Below are 16,422 nucleotides of genomic sequence, written 5' to 3' on the forward strand. Positions count from 1 at the left end.
GCTCAAGGACTCAACAACTGAGATGGATGTGTGTAGCGCCTTTCTCAATTGAGCAGATCTGACTGCGAGGTGTAGTGTTAACCAGTTTGTATAATCAGAAGTAGGTACGGCACGGAGTCATGAGTGGGGTGAATAATTAATACAACTGATACAAAAAAGTAAAGTTTCTAATTATTATTATTGATGGCAGTGGCAATAATAATAATAATAATAATAATAATAATAATAATACCAAAACAACAAAACAATAAATTTCCAAAAACAGAAGGGGAAAAAAACAAACCAACAAAAACAATTATAATAATAATCAGTGATACTTCAAACGTAATAGAGTCCACAATAGATCCAAGAACAAAAAGGGAATAATTATGTTCCCTTTTCAATACTCAGAGTTTAGTTCGTTTCTGTAGGGAAAGTGTAGTTCCGTTTTCCTACCACCAGAGGGTGGGTGGGTAGCTCGCCATCTTCCGTCATCAAGTGAGTCAATGCAAGGGGGAAAAACCTGACCTAAAAGGCCAGATAACACACATTAAGTTCATATATAAACATTATATTTATATAAACTAAATGGAAGAGACAAGAAAACAATCAAATATGTACTTGCTATATTTTAACAACTTCATAGAAAAAATAAAAAAGAAAGGAGAAGATAAAAAGAAAAATTTAGATCTTTTTTTTTTTTTTTAAAAGCGCACTTCATAATTCAAGTTCAAAATTGCCTAGATAATATAATTAGCAGTCGTTACAAACAACCAATACTGAATCAAATCAATCAACTTACAAATGTGATTGATCAAAGTAGCTACAAACTAAATCATATTAGGTACCAAATTTCATCGCTGCACCAACATGGAATGCAACACCAATAAAGAAATCATGGAAAAAATAATCAAATCTAAAGTTGAAAGGTAAACCCTTAAATATTAAAGGTGTGGCCTTTAATTCGGCTGCAACAGTGTGATTCTTCATTAAGTAAGTAATTAATAAGTAGACTAAACTGATGTGGGCCACTGATTGTCGATGGATCAGAGCTAATGCTAATGCTAACTGGCGCAGCAGAGCGAAAATAACGCCCTATTATCTACTCACCGTCGAGTAACGGATTATCTGATGAGGTGGATGCAATGATAACTTGCTCAGATCAGGAAGGTTCACCAGCTGTCAATGGATCACAACCTGGCGAGTGATTCAACAGGAGGGAAATATTAGCGGCGCTATCATTGCAAATGCTATACAACGTCAAGTCAGATGGTATTTAACAACTCACCGCAATCTTCAAGTTTTAGAGATTAAATGAGTGATGAGTCGATTCAGAAACTCCAGGTTGTTTTACAAACAACCAACAGTGAGTAGCAGCAAGGTGGGGAAGAAAAAACAAAACCCGGAAGCACACATGACAATCAACTTAAAGGGAAGGTGATTGGGTCATGGCGGACACCTGGGTTACATGTGGGAAGTTTGAACCAGCAACCCATCAGATACAGGAACCACAGTGGCTACAACCAGTATAGCCGTAGTACCACCATCTACTGGGTTCAAGGATCAGGCACAACATACACTAAAGGAAAACTCAAAACTTTTAATGTTAAATGAAATGTTACACGTTTATTTCTTTCTAAAATACATATAAACATAAAAAGAGTTTCAACATTAAAATACAGTAATCTAAATGCTGCAGCAGAACAGATTAAAATATTACAGCTAAAACAAGAGAAAGCAAAATATTGCAAAAGCAAAATATAAAAAGCAAAATATTAAAAATAATTACATGTACTTTGTGCAATCAATGCATGAAAATTAGTTTGCGGTGAATTTGGCATTTTTTTAAAGTACAAATGATTTTTTTTTATTTGAATAGATTTTAATTAGGTAGAGTAAAACTGGTTAACATAATTTGAAAGAAATGAAATCAGATTCAATCTCATTTTACATTAAACACAAAATTAACACAAATACTGTTTTGTAGATTTTTTTTTAAAACACTCAACCATTATATACATTCTATTGTTGATTTAAAAAACTACAAAAATAAACCCCACTCACTCTCTATGGTACAGAATAATACAAATCAATCCCTCAAGTCCAATCATGTGAGAATGTTCTGGAAGGGAGTCCATGTCCGGTCAAACTCTGTTAATGCATGAAATAGTCAGTGGCCCCCCAAGCCTCTTCATCTATCAGCATCAGTACTGGCACTCCTCAGGGCTGTGTGCTGAGCCCTCTGCTCTTCACGTTGTACACACACAACATACAGTTTGACATAAACAGTATGTTAATATACTAACATACAGTTTATCATTATTGTTTATTGATACAGAATATACCAGAAAAATAAAACACCAATGAAGGAAAATGTGTCATGGTTGAACATCTCTAAGTATCCAAATGTGAAGATCAAAATGATCACATTTAACAAATACAACATAGGACATTTATGGAACATACTTCTACAGCTTTTCAACTGTGTGACGCATCATGTGCCGAATTAAACACTGTTTATGACTAAAACTTTTGAAACAGGTCACACATGAAAATGGCTTTTCAGTGTGAATCCTCATGTGCCGAATTAAATGGTTTTTTTGACAAAAACGTTTTCCACAATTTCCACATGAAAACGGCTTTTCACCAGTGTGAATCATCATGTGCTCAGTTAAATCCTGTTTTCGAATAAAACTTTTTCCACAGGTCACACATGAAAACGGCTTTTCACCATTGTGAATCCTCATGTGCTTAGTTAAATTTGCTTTATGACTAAAACTTTTTAAACAGTTCACACATGAAAACGGCTTTTCACCAGTGTGAATCATCATGTGCTGAGTTAAATCATGTTTTCGAATAAAACTTTTCCCACAGGTCACACATGAAAACTGCTTTTCACCAGTGTGAATCCTCAAATGCTGAGTCAAATTATATTTTCCACTGAAACTTTTTCCACAGTTCACGCATGAAAATGACTTTTCACCAGTGTGAATCATCATGTGCCTAGTTAAATGCGGTTCTTGAAGAAAACTCTTTCCACAGGTCACGCATGAAAACGGCTTTTCACCAGTGTGAATCATCATGTGCCTAGTTAAATGCGGTTCTTGAAGAAAACTTTTTCCACAGGTCACACATGAAAACGGCTTTTTACCTGTGTGAATCATCATGTGCTTAGTTAAATTATATTTTCCACTGAAACTTTTTCCACAGGTCACACATGAAAATGACTTGTCACCAGTGTGAATCATCATGTGCTGAGTTAAACTCTGTTTTCGAATAAAACTTTTCCCACAGGTCACACATGAAAATGGCTTTTCACCAGTATGAATCATCATGTGCTGAGTTAAATTATATTTTCCACTGAAACTTTTTCCACAGGTCACACATGAAAATGACTTGTCACCAGTCTGAATCATCATGTGCTGAGTTAAACTGCGTTTTCGATTAAAACTGTTCCCACAGTTCACACATGAAAACGGCTTTTCACCAGTATGAATCATCATGTGCTCAGTTAAACTCTGTTTTAGACTAAAACTTTTTCCACAGTTCACACATGAAAACGGCTTTTCACCCGTATGAGTTCTCATATGAGCATCAAAAACAGATTTGAAAGTCAAACGCTTTTTACAGATGACACATGAGAAAGGTTTTCTTCTTTCCTGATTTTGGTTCTCAGCTTCAGCAGCTTCCTGGAAGATGACTTGGTTCCTGGTTGGTTCTGATTCAGTGTGGTGTGTTTGCTCATCAACAGGAACCACCATGCAGGTATCAGTCTCCTGTTTTAATTCAATCTGTTCTTCACCCTGACTGCAGTAAACTTCTTTCTCTTCCACTTTTATCTGCTGGTGTTTTAGATCCTCCTGCTCTTCTTTTATCTGATGATCTTCAGGCTCTTCCTGTTCTTGTTTCACCTGCAGAGGTTCTAACTCCTCCTGGTCCAGAGTGGATCTCCTCTCCTGGTAATAAATGTTACACTGCAGGCAATCTGGACAAGAAAACAGATTTAAAAAGCAATCGTTATTTTATTGAAGTAAATGGGAGAAATCGTTTATTGTTTACGACAGAAATGAAAAAAATGAAAAAACCCACACCGAAAAATTTAAGAGCGTAGACAGAGAGACAGATCAGGCGACAAATCCAGCTGACAATTGGAGAATTCTCAAACAAACGGATATTAAATATTTTTTATTTATTATAAAATTAATAATAGTTGCCAATGTTGTTAATATTTACAAGTAAATTTTATTATTTCAAGATATTACTTCATTTGGAACTATCATTACTTTTATTTGTATTAAAATTTGACTTTAGTTCACTTTATATTTTTGGGGTTTATTTACAGAGTTTATTTACAGGTTAATAATTGTTTAGTTTTTGTTGCTTTGTGTTTGTTATTTACTTTTGTAAGTTAGACATTAAGAACTGTGGGTCCATTTTCTGTAAGTATAGGGACTGGTATAGGACCAGCATGCACTGGGTTGGGCCTGTGGGTTTTGACCAGAGCAGGAGAGGAAACAATGAAAAGTAGTGATGGTGAGATGAAGCTTCATGAAGCCCTGAGGAACTCCATCCAATCATTCGACTCATGAGCCGATGCACCGCGGTGCTTCATTTGTTCTACTGTGACATCAACTGGACAATATATGTAAAATAGGAAACGTGAAAACAACACGAAGCTTTACAATGAATAAACAAGTTTAAAATGTTTGTGATTCTGATACATAAATTCTGATTAATCTGGTTGTATGAAACAATGGCTGGATCCAAAAGAAAACTAGAAACAAATAGAAAAGAGGGTTGTGATTGGCTTGTTACTCGCTATGTCACCAGGGACAACGATTTATTACTAAAAAATAAAAACTTTAACTGCTCAGGTTTAGGTGAGTTCTCTGTCTTACCCGCTTCATTACTCAACACATCACTAATGTAAAGTTTGATCTTTGTTATTTGCTTGTCAAACTGGAAAAAATAAACTATAAAAGCAATTTTCAAGTTTTTTGGACATTGAACTTATTTTACCTTCGTACGAAGCATCACCTCAGTGCAGCAGTGGCTTGTTGACTGAACTTTTATAGGATGTTTGGTTTGACAAACAATCGCCACTACAATTTATTTATTACAAATTATTACATTTTACAGCTACTAACACACTATTATTGTTTCATGCTGTTTGCTTTACGAACCTTGCGCTGCATTGTTCACATTTCTCCTGTTTTCAAAAGTAAGTTTGATTAGTTAAAGGAGGAAAAGCCATAAAAAGGTCATTTTATTTCTACATCAATAAGCCATTTTCACAGCGTAATTGTGATTCCTGCGTTCATTTACCGGTTAACAAAACATTTATACGGGAAAAGAACATTTACTAAAATGATCCTCATACAGAAAGGTGCAGACATTTAGACCTTAACCTGCATCCAAACGCTGCTGGTTCCTACCTATTCGGTGTAAGATTATCTGGGGCCTCCGGGAGAAATCCAGCAGTCTGCGATGATCATCCATCTCTTCCTCCGACTTGACGATGATTTCTTTAAACTCTGTGAATGTTTCTTCAGCAGCAGTTAACGGCTCGTTGATAAACTCGTTTAGAGAAACAGTCGAACATTCAACAAAACAGACCATGCGCCATTTTCTTTGTCTTCTTCTTCTTTTTTTGTTTTTATGGCGGTTGGCAAACAACTTTTAGGTGCATTACCGCCACCTTCTAGGCTGGAGTATGGATCAGATGTAAAGTCACTATAATCTTCCCATAATACCTGTTCTCCTTAGAAAATTAAAAATACTATTAAAAACTACGTCCCCCGATGATCTTTGAAGCAAACTCCTAATATCTAATTTATTTTTATTCCTATTTAAATTTCTAATTAATTCCTCCCTTTCTCGAACATACTTACTACATTCTAAAAAACAATGTTGTATTGTTTCTAATTTCCCACAATAACTACAGAAACCTGTATCATGTTTATTTATTATTTTAAGAGTACTGTTTAAACCTGTATGTCCAAACCTTAATCTAGATAAAATATCTTCTTCTTTTTTATTCCTGCTACATTTCCTATATTCTCCAACTTTTCTTTGGATGCTATAATAAAATCTGGCATTGCTTCCTTTATCCCACTGTTCCTGCCATTTATCCTTAATATACATTTTACTAATATTTTTAACCTCATTTTTACTCATTTTAATATTTAAATCAACAATACACTTTTTTGCTGCATTCTTAGCAAAATTATCTGCCAGCTCATTCCCTATTACTCCAATGTGAGCAGGAACCCAAACTAATTTGACCAGAGATCCATAACTTTTAATCCTAAACATTAACTGATTAATATCAACTATAATATCTTGCCTTGATTCTGAATTTTGTTCTACAATACTTACTAATGCACTACTTGAATCTGAACAGATTACAACCGCTCTCTCTCTTGTTTCCTCAACCCATTCTAGAGCCATTAAAATAGCCATTAGTTCACCTGTGTATACTGTCAATTTGTCTGTTATTCTTTTATTTCTCATAATATCTAAGTCCGGAATTATAAAAGCTATTCCTATATTATTATTTGACATTTTAGAGGCATCTGTATATATTTGTATATATTCCGCATATTCATTTCCAATATAATTTTCCACCTCTTTCTTTTCTAATTGTTTTCCTTTTTCCAGTAAACTTAAATCAACTTCCGCTATCTCAATTATCCATGGTGGGATAACAGGAAGAACAATCACAGGACTAATTAAACTATGATTTATTCCTATATCTCTTATTTCATTTTTTATAAACCATCCAAAACTATTTATTTGCTTTTTTTCTTTTTCTTGACAAGATTGTAACATAATATATGGAGGATAACTTTCTTTATGTCCTTTAATATTTGCCCAGTAAGTTATTGCTAATTGTTTCCTTCTGAGCTCCAACGGCATCTCACCCATCTCAACTTGTAGAGCTGAAATTGGGGTACTTTTCATCGCTCCACAACAAAGTCTTAATGCTTGATATTGTATTCTATCTATGGTTTTTAGTAAACTATTTGAAGCTGAATTATATAAAATACATCCATAATCAAAAACTGACCTGATTAGACCAATGTAAATTGTTTTTAAAGCTTTCCTATCAGCTCCCCATTCTTTTCCTCTTAAACACCTCATTATATTTAAGATTTTTTTTACTTTTTCCAACTATTTTATTAACATGAGTCTTCCATGTAAGTTTTTTATCAAACCAGAATCCTAAATATTTTATTTGATCAATCCTTTCAATAACATTCTCATATAATTTCAGACTTGTAATAATATTTAACTTTCTATTTGTAAAAACAACAACTTTAGATTTAGATATTGAGATTCTAAATCCCCATTCTAAAGCCCAAGCTTCTACACTATGTAATGCCTCTTGTAGTTTCCTATTTACAAATTCAATATTTCTTCCCCTCTTCCAGATAAGGCCATCATCTGCAAATAATGAAACACCAAAAGATTTATCTATATTATTAAAAATATCATTAATCATTATAATAAATAACATAGGACTTATTATACTACCTTGGGGAGTGCCATTTTCGATTTGATGCCTTGAACTTAAAACGCCACCTACCTTTACTTTTATATTTCTTTCCGTTAAAAATTTTTTAATCCATCTATATATTCTGCCCCTTATCCCCATTTGTTTTATTTTAATTAACAATCCTTCTTTCCATAACATATCATAAGCTTTTTCTATATCTAAAAAAATTGCTATTAGACTCTCCTTATTAATCTGAGCCCGTCTAATTTCATACTCCAGACATAATGCAGAATCTATTGTACTTCTACCTTTTCTAAAACCAAATTGATAAGATTTAATCTTTTCTTTCAACTCTAAATAATAAATTAATCTATTATTTACCATTTTCTCCATAATCTTACCAATACGTGATGTTAAAGCTATTGGCCTGTAACTCTCAGCTGAGTAAGGATCTTTTTTGTCTTCTTCTTCTTCTTCTTTGGGATTTTATGACTGTCGTTCATTCATGTCATTGCATTACCGCCACCTTGTGGATCTTACGATCATCACATCTAAAGATTTCTCATTCAGTGCCAGTTCTCTTTGAAAGACGTAAAATCTTTTCTTCCACTTTATCTAAATAAAACAAATACAATATTAGTATTCCAGTTTTCCACAAATCCAAAGTTAATATTGTCTTCTGATTCGTATCTCCTACATCCCGCAACATGTTTCACAGTTTCTTCACTCCACCAGATCAGAACCTTTCCTATAGTTTCCGTATATCCACAATGATCGCTGCTGCTTTGTTCGGAGTTACCGCTGGTTCCGCCCATCCTGTGGCTTATTGAGAGCCGATCAGCACTGGCTTGTTCATTTAATTGTGCGGTGCTGGTGGTCGAGTGTAAAAGACTTTTAACGGTTTTATCTATTTGAATTTTCTACCGGTATTTTAATAATACTGTAGTTTCTTTCTACTGCACTAGATGGGTTAAATGCTATTACTCTCTTTAATACTGAAATTATTCAATATATGACCTTAAATTTTACCTTTGCAAGCATTACTATGTCATATTCAAAGTTTTAAGGAGGGATGTTGGATGTAATTTTAAGTTATTCAGTTTAGCTGACAGATTTGCACTGTTTAACTTTTTCCTGCTGCTTCTACTCATTTCATTTCAGCAAGTGTTCTGCAGTTGAACTCAAATGTTTCTACAATTTTCAGCAGTAACATTCAGCACTAACACGACATTTTCACAGGAAAGGCAAATGTTCTACTTATTTTCTAAGACACTAATAATATATCTATGTGTGGAGGTTAAATTAGTTCCAGCATTAGAAACATGTGTAACCGGGTTCTGCTTCACTCCACTGTACCAGGCCGGCCCCAGTAACCCCTCGACTCTGCGTTGTGTAGATTTTTAATGAAGACGAGAAGTTTCTGGTTTATCAAGTTTATTTCCTGAATGGGAACATATGGGGAGTTCAGATCAGTGCAACGGCTCCGCTTCATTCAGCACACTACAACAGAGCGTTAAGTTAGCCTTTAGCTTAGCACATGAAGTGTTAATTTTAACTAAACTAAAAGTACAAAAATTGGTGCTAGGCACACATCTAGTAATTAATAAATTTCACACTATTTGTCCAAGTTAATAAAAATTATGTTGCTAACACGTTTCTACTGTGTGCTGAAAAACGCAACTCACCTCTCGTGCAGCTTTCACAGACTGGCACTGAGTGCAGGAGCCAGCAACATTTAACCAGCCACACAGAGAGGGGGGCGCTATTTCCCCATTGCACTGATCCATACAAAGCAAGTGGGATTCTACAACTTAAACCTAAACCTACACATGGTAATCTATAATAGAAAACAGCTGCAGCAGAACAGAGAAAAATATAACTAAGACAAAAGACACAACAAATTATTGAAGAAAATATTCAACCATATTTTCTACAATCAAGAAAAATCAATGCATGAAAACCAGGTTGTACCAGGTTAGGATTGGCTTTTTTACTTATCACTTGGCGGCGGGGATGTTTATGGACCTGTGAGGGGCTGCTTCCTTATTCACAGTTGGTGCGTTGGCTTTTCTGTAGCATCCTTCCTACTGGTGGTGTAGTCGGCAAGTTGAGAGGCTTGTGTTTTTGGCTTATTTGTGTATGAAGTGGTGAAAGTGCTTGTGTTGGCTGGTGTTTGCATTTTGATTGGCCCCTTTTTTTGGGTCTGGTATCGTTTGCTGTCTGTCTGTCTGTCTTGGTGTTGGTATGGGCTGTGATTTATTGCTTTGCTAGCCTATCAGTGGCCACAGCCTGGTGCTGGGCTGGGATTCAGGGCTGTGGGTGGTTTCTTGTTCTGGATATTGCGCTGAGCTGGCTGGTCGGTCCATTTCTTGGGTTGGGGTTCTTTCAGTCAACCCGGTGCGCTGTATGTCTGCTGGATCTTCTTCATTGGGACTAGGTGAATCCTTTGGTTGGCAGGCTGGCTTTGTGACATGGGATAGGGGTTTGGTTTGAATGATTCCTAAGCTGGTGGTCCTGGTTCTGGTTGGCTGTTGGATCTGTGTGTATGAGAAATGCAAGTGGGTGTATGGCGTCCATTTTTGTTTTGTTTATTTTGACATTGTCTACATGGGTTTGAATGTCTGGGTGTACACATGAGAATGGGAACATGTGATCTTGTCTCTGTGTGCCTGGTCTGTCTGTCAGGTTTGGTCTCTGGCTCCCTCCTCTCTGTGATCACCTTTATATCAAGTTGGGTGAGAGGAGGGGGCCCCTATAAAACTTTTTTCTCACCTTTCTTTTCTCTCCAGCTTTCTTCTCCGTCTCATTACAATTTAATAAAATAAACCCAAAGCAGTTTTTAATAAAGTTTCATGTAATTATATCAGGGGGAAGCCATAATGGTCCACTTATGCAAGTCTTTAGGGCTTAACCTTGGTACTCGACAATGCTGAGTGTCACACTGTCAGACAGGACAAGTTTAATACAAAACACAACAAAAAGACAAAATGCAAGTGTTTAGTCAATGGTAAATGTATGTATAGCGATTTATCTAGTGCAGAGGATGCCAAAGTGCTTTACATGTTGATGGTGGTAAGCTACATTGTAGCCCAGCTGCCCTAGGGCAGACTGACAGAAGCTGCTACACAATCGGCACCATCGGACTTCTGACTAACAGCAGGTAAGGCAGGTTTGGTGCCTTGCTCAAGGACTCAACAACTGAGATGGATGTGGGAAGTTTGAACCAGAAACCCATCAGTTACAGGAACCACAGTGGCTACAACCAGTATAGCTGTAGTACCACCATCTACTGGGATCAAATATAAGGCATAAAATGCACTGCAGGAAAACTCAAAACTTTTAATGTTAAATGAAATGTTACACGTTTATTTCCTTCTAAAATACATATAAACATAAAAATAGTTTCAACATTAAAATACAGTAATCTAAATGCTGCAGTAGAAAAAAGTAAAATATTGAAAAATGACTTCATCGTTCAGCATCAGTACTGGCACTCCTCAGGGCTGTGTGCTGAGCCCTCTGCTCTTCATGTTGTATACACACAACATACAGTTTCACATAAACAGGATGTTAATACAATAACATACAGTCTAACATTATTGTTTTGTGATACAGAATATGCAAAAAAACAAACATCTCTAAAGGAAATTGTGTCATGGTTGCACATCTACAAGTATCCAAAAGTGAAGATCCAAATTATCACACTTAAATAAAACAATTTTGAGCTTTATAGACATGAAACCCCTCCAGTCTTTCATTCAAGATCTTAACCAGAACAATTCCATAGTGAACCTCAACATTGGACATGTATGAGAAATACTTCTACGGCTTTTCAACTGTGTGACGCCTCAAGTGTTGATATAAACTGAATTTGCGACTAAATCTTTTCTCACAGGTCACACATGAAAACGCCTTTTCCACTGTGTGAATCCTCATATGCTGAGTTAAAGCTGGTTTTTGACAAAACCTTTTCCACAGTTCACACATGAAAACGGCTTTTCACCAGTGTGAATTCTCATGTGCTGAGTTAAATGCCGTTTATGCCTAAAACTTTTTCCACAGTTCACACATGAAAACGGCTTTTCACCAGTGTGAATCCTCATGTGCTCAGTTAAAGCCGGTTTATGAATAAAACTGTTTCCACAGGTCACACATGAAAACGGCTTTTCACCTGTGTGAATCATCATGTGCTCAGTTAAAGTAAATTTTCGACTAAAACTTTTCCCACAGGTAACACATGAAAATGGCCTTTCACTGGTGTGAATCATCATGTGCTGAGTTAAATACTGTTTATGACTAAACGTTTTCCCACAGGTCACGCATGAAAACGGCTTTTCACCAGTGTGAATCATCATGTGCTGAATTAAATCGTGTTTTTGAGTAAAACTTTCTCCACAGGTCACGCATGAAAACGGCTTTTCACCAGTGTGAATCATCATGTGCCGAGTTAAATTAGATTTTTGACGAAAACTTTTTCCACAGTTCACACATGAAAACGGCTTTTCACCCGTATGAGTTCTCATGTGAGCATCAAAAACAGATTTTGAAGTCAAACGCTTTTTACAGATGACACATGAGAAAGGTTTTCTTCTTTCCTGATTTTGGTTCTCAGCTTCAGCAGCTTCCTGGAAGATGACTTGGTTCCTGTTTGGTTCTGATTCAGTGTGGTCTGTTTGCTCATCAATAGGAACCATCATGCAGGTATCAGTCTCCTGTTTTAATTCAATCTGTTTTTCACCCTGACTGCAATAAACTTCTTTCTCTTCCACTTTTATCTGCTGGTGTTTTAGATCCTCCTGCTCTTCTTTTATCTGATGATCTTCTGGCTCTTGCTGTTCTTGTTTCACCTGCAGAGGTTCCAACTCCTCCTGGTCCAGAGTGAATCTCCTATCCTGGTAATACATGTTACACTGCAGGCAATCTGGACAAGAAAACAGATTTAAAAAGCAATCGTTATTTTATTGAAGTAAATGGGAGAAATCGTTCAATGTTTACGACAGAAATGAAAAAAATGAAAAAACCCACACCGAAAAATTTAAGAGCGTAGACAGAGAGACAGATCAGGCAACAAATCCAGCTGACAATTGGAGAATTCTCAAATGAACAGATATTAAATATGTTTTATTTATTATAAAATTAATAATAGTTGCCAATGTTGTTAATATTTACAAGTAAATTTTATTATTTAAAGATATTACTTCATTTGGAACTATCATTACTTTTATTTGTATTAAAATTTGATTTTAGTTCACTTCATATTTTTGGGGTTTATTTACAGAGTTTATTTGTAGGTTAATAATTGTTTAGTTTTTGTTGCTTTGTGTTTGTTGTTTACTTTTGTAAGTTAGACATTAAGAACTGTGGGTCCATTTTCTGTAAGCATAGGGACTGGTATAGGACCAACATGCACTGGGTTGGGCCTGTGGGTTTTGACCCGAGCAGGAGAGGAAACAATGAAAAGTAGTGATGGTGAGATGCAGCTACATGAAGCCCTGAGGAACTCCATCCAATCATTCGACTCATGAGCCGATGCACCGCGGTGCTTCATTTGCTCTACTGTGACATCAACTGGACAATATATGTAAAATAGAAAATTCCTGAAGAAATTTAACCAGGGCCTGCCAAAGTGTGCCAGTCGGTTTGGACCCAGCGTTCTGATGCTAAAAATTAGCATCAATGCTAAAGAAAGCTGCAATAATATGAGGAGAATGACCAGAATGTTTACTAACATGTACTTGCACCATTCAGTATGATAAAGTAAGTGTATCAGCTAAAATTAGCCAAAATGCTAATGTTAGCATGAATGCTGTCAGTAGCATGTGGGACATCACTGGGATGTTGTCTGTACTTTACTTACTCCATTCGGTATACTAAACATGGCTAATAAGTAAGAAAATTAGCTAATAGCTTATTTAAGCTAAAAGACTAATGCAGCAAAGATATTAGCAAAGATAATGCAGGCTAACATTATTTCACTGCCGATGGTAGTGCCCACATGCTGTCAGTAGCATGTGGGGCATCACTGTTCAGAGATGCAATGAGTTTATAGCAGTTGTTTCACCATGTCTGTAGTTCTGACATTCTGCCATCACTGTGGTTCTAAAGAGCAGCTCAGAGAGGCAGACAAAATTCTGTCTATTTTGAGTCTAAGCAGCAGTTATTTTGAGGTGTAGAACAATAGGTGCCTGCCATGCAATGCATAGAGATTGCATCCCTATGCATTGCTATGGGCAGGCCCCAAATAGGCAACGTGAAAACAACATGAAGCTTTACAATGAATAAACAAGTTTAAAATGTTTGTGATTCTGATACATAAATTCTGATTAATCTGGTTGTATGAAACAATGGCTGGATCCAAAAGAAAACTAGAAACAAAAAGAAAAGAGGGTTGTGATTGGCTTGTTACTCGCTATGTCACCAGGGACAACGATTTATTACTAAAAAATAAAAACTTTAACTGCTCAGGTTTAGGTGAGTTCTCTGTCTTACCCGCTTCATTACTCAACACATCACTAATGTAAAGTTTGATCTTTGTTATTTGCTTGTCAAACTGAAAAAATAAACTATAAAAGCAATTTTCAAGTTTTTTGGACATTGAACTTCTTTTACCTTCGTACGAAGCATCACCTCAGTGCAGCAGTGGCTTGTTGACTGAACTTTTATAGGATGTTTGGTTTGACAAACAATCGCCACTACAATTTATTTATTACAAATTATTACATTTTACAGCTACTAACACACTATTATTGTTTCATGCTGTTTGCTTTACTAACCTTGCGCTGCATTGTTCACATTTCTCCTGTTTTCAAAAGTAAGTTTGATTAGTTAAAGGAGGAAAAGCCATAAAAGGTCATTTTATTTCTACATCAATAAGCCATTTTCACAGCGTAATTGTGATTCCTGCGTTCATTTACCGGTTAACAAAACATTTATACGGGAAAAGAACATTTACTAAAATGATCCTCATACAGAAAGGTGCAGACATTTAGACCTTAACCTGCATCCAAACGCTGGTGGTTCCTACCTATTCGGTGTAAGATTATCTGGGGCCTCCGGGAGAAATCCAGCAGTCTGCGATGATCATCCATCTCTTCCTCCGACTTGACGATGATTTCTTTAAACTCTGTGAATGTTTCTTCAGCAGCAGTTAACGGCTCGTTGATAAACTCGTTTAGAGAAACAGTCGAACATTCAACCAAACAGACCATGCGCCATTTTCTTTGTCTTCTTCTTCTTCTTCTTTGGGATTTTATGACTGTCGTTCATTCATGTCATTGCATTACCGCCACCTTGTGGATCTTACGATCATCACATCTAAAGATTTCTCATACAGTGCCAGTTCTCTTTGAAAGACGTAAAATCTTTTCTTCCACTTTATCTAAATAAAACAAATACAATATTAGTATTCCAGTTTTCCACAAATTCAAAGTTAATATTGTCTTCTGATTCGTATCTCCTACATCCCGCAACATGTTTCACAGTTTCTTCACTCCACCAGATCAGAACCTTTCCTATAGTTTCCGTATATCCACAATGATCGCTGCTGCTTTGTTCGGAGTTACCGCTGGTTCCGCCCATCCTGTGGCTTATTGAGAGCCGATCAGCACCGGCTTGTTCATTTAATTGTGCGGTGCTGGTGGTCGAGTGTAAAAGACTTTTAACGGTTTTATCTATTTGAATTTTCTACCGGTATTTAAATAATACTGTAGTTTCTTTCTACTGCACTAGATGGGTTAAATGCTATTACTCTCTTTAATACTGAAATTATTCAATATATGACCTTATATTTTACCTTTGCAAGCATTACTATGTCATATTTAAAGTTTTAAGGAGGGATGTTGGATGTAATTTTAAGTAATTCAGTTTGGCTGACAGGTTTGCACTGTTTAACTTTTTCCTGCTGCTTCTACTCATTTCATTTCAGCAAGTGTTCTGCAGTTGAACTCAAATGTTTCTACAATTTTCAGCAGTAACATTCAGCGCTAACACGACATTTTCACAGGAAAGGCAAATGTTCTACTTACTTTCTAAGACACTAATAATATATCTATGTGTGGAGGTTAAATTAGTTCCAGCATTAGAAACATGGTGATCTATAATAGAAAACAGCTGCAGCAGAACAGAGAAGAATATAACTAAAACAAAAGACACAACAAATTATTGAAGAAAATATTCAACCATATTTTCTACAATCAAGAAAAATTAATGCATGAAAATCAATTTAAAGTGAATATTTCATTTTCTATAGAGTAAAACTTTTTTTTAAATTTCTTCATAAAGCTTTTACATAGGTAGAGTTAGACTGGTTAATATAATTTGAAACAAATAACAGCATAAGTTGCAATATCATCTTGTTTCAAAGAGAAACCTATCAAAGATTTTATTGTATATATGTTTGAGAATGCACAACCATTAATGAAAATGTTCAATTAGAGCTAATAAACAGAGGTTGATTATAACTTTTCTATCAATTATAAATATTATAATTTTATAACTTTGTTTAAGAACTGATTTCCTAAAATGACTTATGACAAAATAAATTGTCACATGGTGACCTGACTACCTCAGTAACTATCCCGTATTTGGCTTGGACAGATCTGGCCCAGGTGAGGCATGCCTCATGTGAACCGTGCCATCACTGCCAGATCTTTCCTGAGTCTGGCTGTTAAGTTGGCCCTTAGCGGGAGGCTGAAATAGGAGTCTGGAGGCAGGGGTAGTGCAACCAACCAGGTGTTTTAATCTCCAACATTTAACAAAGATGACATTCCTGCTTACATGGTCATGAGGTGTCGCAGCACCCGCACCTATTACGCCTATCATGTGGCCAACATGCAGGCTTTGTAATCCTGGGCGGCACCAATTAACACACTTCCCAAAAGACAGGGTAGAACAAACCACATATACACCAAACAACTTAACAAAACAACCAATCTTCAACACATAAA

At 36.0% G+C, this 16,422-nt stretch overlaps 2 protein-coding genes and 1 long non-coding RNA gene across 3 annotated transcripts; all 3 read right to left on the reverse strand.

Moving 5' to 3' along the window:
- Positions 1-240: 240 nt before the first annotated feature.
- LOC111610480 lies at positions 241-1,397 on the reverse strand. Its single transcript, XR_002753659.1, has 3 exons — positions 1,268-1,397; positions 1,090-1,176; positions 241-507 (listed from the first exon to the last, which is right to left on the reverse strand). It is a non-coding gene; the product is annotated as an uncharacterized LOC111610480 (long non-coding RNA).
- Positions 1,398-2,394: 997 nt separating this feature from the next.
- LOC111610443 (gastrula zinc finger protein XlCGF8.2DB-like) lies at positions 2,395-3,510 on the reverse strand. Its single transcript, XM_023344669.1, has one exon. It carries the CDS (start codon positions 3,480-3,482, stop codon positions 2,448-2,450), a length of 1,035 nt encoding a protein of 344 aa, XP_023200437.1. The 5' UTR covers positions 3,483-3,510; the 3' UTR covers positions 2,395-2,447.
- A 7,479-nt stretch (positions 3,511-10,989) lies between these two features.
- Positions 10,990-11,985, reverse strand: LOC111610473 (gastrula zinc finger protein XlCGF8.2DB-like; the record flags this gene model as incomplete). The annotated part of the gene is made up of 1 exon (XM_023344703.1): positions 10,990-11,985. A coding segment is annotated over one exon (564 nt), but the record flags the coding sequence as incomplete, so codon positions are not given.
- Positions 11,986-16,422: the final 4,437 nt, after the last annotated feature.

The sequence above is a fragment of the Xiphophorus maculatus genome, chromosome 13 (assembly GCF_002775205.1).
Source record: "Xiphophorus maculatus strain JP 163 A chromosome 13, X_maculatus-5.0-male, whole genome shotgun sequence".
Taxonomy (NCBI): Eukaryota; Metazoa; Chordata; class Actinopteri; order Cyprinodontiformes; family Poeciliidae; genus Xiphophorus; species Xiphophorus maculatus.